The sequence below is a fragment of the Propithecus coquereli genome, unplaced genomic scaffold (genome assembly GCF_000956105.1).
Source record: "Propithecus coquereli isolate 6110/MARCELLA unplaced genomic scaffold, Pcoq_1.0 Scaffold142, whole genome shotgun sequence".
Taxonomy (NCBI): domain Eukaryota; kingdom Metazoa; phylum Chordata; class Mammalia; order Primates; family Indriidae; genus Propithecus; species Propithecus coquereli.
Genome location: NW_012138525.1, coordinates 4,707,409 through 4,710,765, shown reverse-complemented (window position 1 = coordinate 4,710,765; position 3,357 = coordinate 4,707,409). Strand labels below are relative to the sequence as shown.

The window sequence follows — 3,357 nt, the reverse complement described above, 5'->3', positions numbered from 1 at the left end:
AAAATATATAAAAGTTACCATATTAATGATTTTAAATATACAGTTCCTTAGTATTAAACATAGTCACATTGTTGTATAGATCTGTTTATCTTGCAAAACTTGAAATTCTATACCCATTAAATAATTCCTTATTCCTCCCCTCCCCACCAGGGGCTTCTTTCCCATTCCGACAGGCCACACACACATTTGAGTTGGGATAAGCCAAGGGGGGTGCCAGTCCCACCATATTCCCTGCCCAAGGCCTCCCCAGCAGGCAGGTGTGGACAGAAACCAAGTCTCAGGGTCTTTCGGTGGGGTATGAGCTTGGTGGGTGCGGTGACAGAGTCCAAGAGAGGCTGCTGATTGGGTCCTGGGACCGGTTGGGAAGGTGTCTAAGGGAGGTTCATGGTTGTCAGAGGGTCTCCCCAGACACCCGAGCACCCACGCGCTTCGTGGACGATGAGGAGCTTGCGTACGTGATTCAGCGGTACCGGGAGGTGCACGACATGCTCCACACGCTGCTCGGGATGCCCACCAACATCCTGGGTGAGTGTCCCCAACCCAGCCAGCCTGTCTCCCCGGGGTGGCTTCAGGGCCAGGGCAGGACTCACCTATCTCTGCTACCCTCTCCCATCAGCTGGCTTGGTGCCTCATTTTCTATTGTAGCCAAACATCTTGGTAGCATCTCCCCACTGCCCCTTAATGGCTACTACATTGATGTTACAGCATCCAAACACCAGGGCTCCCGGCCTCATTTTGGTCTTTAGCTGCCTCCCTGCTCTGAAACCTCAGCAATTCCCTCAGGCCTGTGGGGACCATCCTGGGCTCCTCAGCCTGCCTTTTGAGGTCCTCTGCGTTCTGACCCCAAGCTTCCTTTCTAGCCTTTATTTCTTTCTGCTAGCTCTCGGGCCTTCTCCTCCACCCCAGTGAGAGTGCTCAGGGCCCAACAGAGGCCAGGACTGGGCACAGCCGACTCCTGGTCAAGATTAGAGAGTAACAGATGCCTCTCTGTGCCCTACCGTGAGCACCACTGGCCTCTCCTCTAGGCACCTATTCACCTCCCACTCCGTCCCTCACCCCCAGGGGAGATCGTGGTGAAATGGTTTGAGGCTGTCCAGACCGGCCTGCCCATGTGCATCCTCGGTGCACTCTTTGGACCGATCCAACTCAGTGCTCGGTAAGTTTTCAAGTGGTGGAGGACCAGGGGAGAACTCAGAGGGGCCAGGACTCCCAGAAATGGGAAGAGCACTCAGGCCCCTGAGCAGCCCTCTTGGTTGTCCATGAAGCAAGCGTACAAAGAACGGAGCAGAGAAGGGAAACTGGCCCAGGTCATTGTCTTCAGGGCACAAATAAAGCCTGGACATTTCCTGGGACCCCAGGGTCTTTTGGGCCAGGCCTCAGTGCCAGGTCAGAATGACGGGAGTCAGTGGGAAAGCAAGTTGATGTGAAATTGTGGAGTTAGGTAGCCCTTGATTTAAACCTGAGCTTTGGCACGTTCAAGATGTGTGGCTCTGGGCGTGAGATTTTACCTCACTGAGTTTCTGTTGCCTCATCTGAGAAGCAGGGATAATGACTTCCTCCTTAGGTCTGTGTGAGGATTAACTGAGAAAATGCACATCAAGTACTGAGCACATACAGTGCCTGGCCCTCGGGGACGTTCTGTTTTCTTTTTCCTCTGCTGCCCCACAGGAGCCTGCGAGTGCTGGTCTCAGAGCTGATCCCCTGGGCAGTTCAGAATGGGCGAAGGGCCCCAAGTGTCCTCAACGTATACTACGAGCGACGCTGGGATCAGCCCCTGGGGGCTCTGAGGGAGGAACTGGGCATCACAGCACCACCCATGGACATCCGGGGCATGGCCTAGGCCCTGAGCTGCTGAGCCAGGAGGGCCTGGCCTGCCTCCCCATCCCCTGCTTCCCTTGGGGACAAAGGGCTCCCTTGCCACTACCTTTGTTCTTTTTCTTTCAACACTGGCCCTTGAACATCATTTATCTTAATTTGTCATAACCACTGCTGAGTGACCTTGAGGACCAACACAGGAGGGAGCAGGCAGTACAGTGGGGTTCCCAGCAGAGCCAGGAGCTGTCCAAAGAGAACCACATGGAACAGCTATCAGCTGTCTGGGCTTGTGCTAGGATGTCTCAGGTCTACAACTCCTGTTCTGGACTCCTCTCCTCCAGCCAGGGTTTTCTGGGGGCAGGCTGAGCATCCTTGCAAGGGTAAGGGCTACACCCAGTTCCAAAGGCCTGAGAAGAGGGAGGAGAGGAGGCGGCAAGTGTGTTATCTGAATAAAGGCTCTATCAGGTCAGGTGTCTGCTTGTCTTCCCTTGGCCCAGTGATGCCCAGGACTTTGGCAGCCTTGGGCCTTCCCAGCACTGGGGACAGAAATTCCCCTCCCGCCTGAGCTTTAGCTGCTTGTCCCCTGTCCTCTGTAGAGATGGGCTTTCACTGTGTGGCCAAGGCTGGTCTCGAACTCTTGGCCTCAACTGATCCTCCTGCCTCAGCCTCCCAAAGTGCTGGGATTACAGGCATGAGCCACCACGCCCGGCCTCCCTTCCCCTTTCTGAGCCCCAGTTTTATCCTCGGTAAAATAGGACTCACCTCCTAGGGTTACGTGGTGGTTTCCTGAGGTGACGTTCAAAAGAAGAGCCTCCAAGAAGGGGCCCAAAGAGCAGGAGCTGTTTTATTCTCACTGTGTTCACAGGCACGAAGGGAAAGTGTGAGGCTGCAGTTCATTTTGCATTGGCAAATAGACATTTTCCTTGCGTCAGAGCCAAGGAGTGAGGACAGGCAGGATGACAGGTATCATTGGAAGAGTGGGTGGCCCTGTCTTGAGATTTAGAACCAGAAAAACTTCCAAGATGGCAGAGCCTTTAGAGTTGTTGGGGCCAACTCCTCATTGTGTAGGTAGGTGAATGAAGGCCTAGAGGTAGGCAAAGAATTGCCTGGAATACCTAGAACACAGGCCACAGGCCCCTGGTTGGTTTACCTGTGCCTCAGTTTCGCTATCTGTAACAACAGCTGCAGCTTATTCACAGCTGTACTATTTGCCAAGCAGTGAGTGCTAAGTACTGGAGATGCATCATCACCTTGACATCCCAAGGTCGCCACTGGAGGAGGGAGGTGGTACCATTACTTGTGTCTTAATGAGGCAATGGGAACAGAGCTGGAGTTGTCTGAATATCTGCCCAGCATGGCCACACCAGGGCCCCAACCATCCCTGCGGCCACCACATCCAGTTCAGCGCTCCCAGTGGCAGAGGGAGGACGTGGGAGGCTGGAGGCCTACCTCAAAACCACAGAGGTGGTTTTGGCCCTGCATGGTGGCTCACACCTGTAATCCTAGCACTTTGGGAGGCTGAGGCAGGAATATCGCTTGAGC

The 3,357-nt window shown here is 54.2% G+C and overlaps 1 protein-coding gene across 1 annotated transcript in view; it reads left to right on the top strand.

Annotated features, from left to right (window-relative positions):
• The window catches only part of COQ4 (coenzyme Q4), a 9,351-nt gene extending 7,067 nt beyond the window's left edge, over window positions 1-2,284 (top strand). The window contains exons 5-7 of the mRNA XM_012639853.1: window positions 396-525; window positions 1,063-1,156; window positions 1,669-2,284. Coding sequence (XP_012495307.1) covers window positions 396-525; window positions 1,063-1,156; window positions 1,669-1,840 — 396 coding nt within the window. The 3' untranslated portion in view covers window positions 1,841-2,284. The remainder of the gene's footprint in view (window positions 1-395; window positions 526-1,062; window positions 1,157-1,668) is intronic.
• Window positions 2,285-3,357: the final 1,073 nt, after the last annotated feature.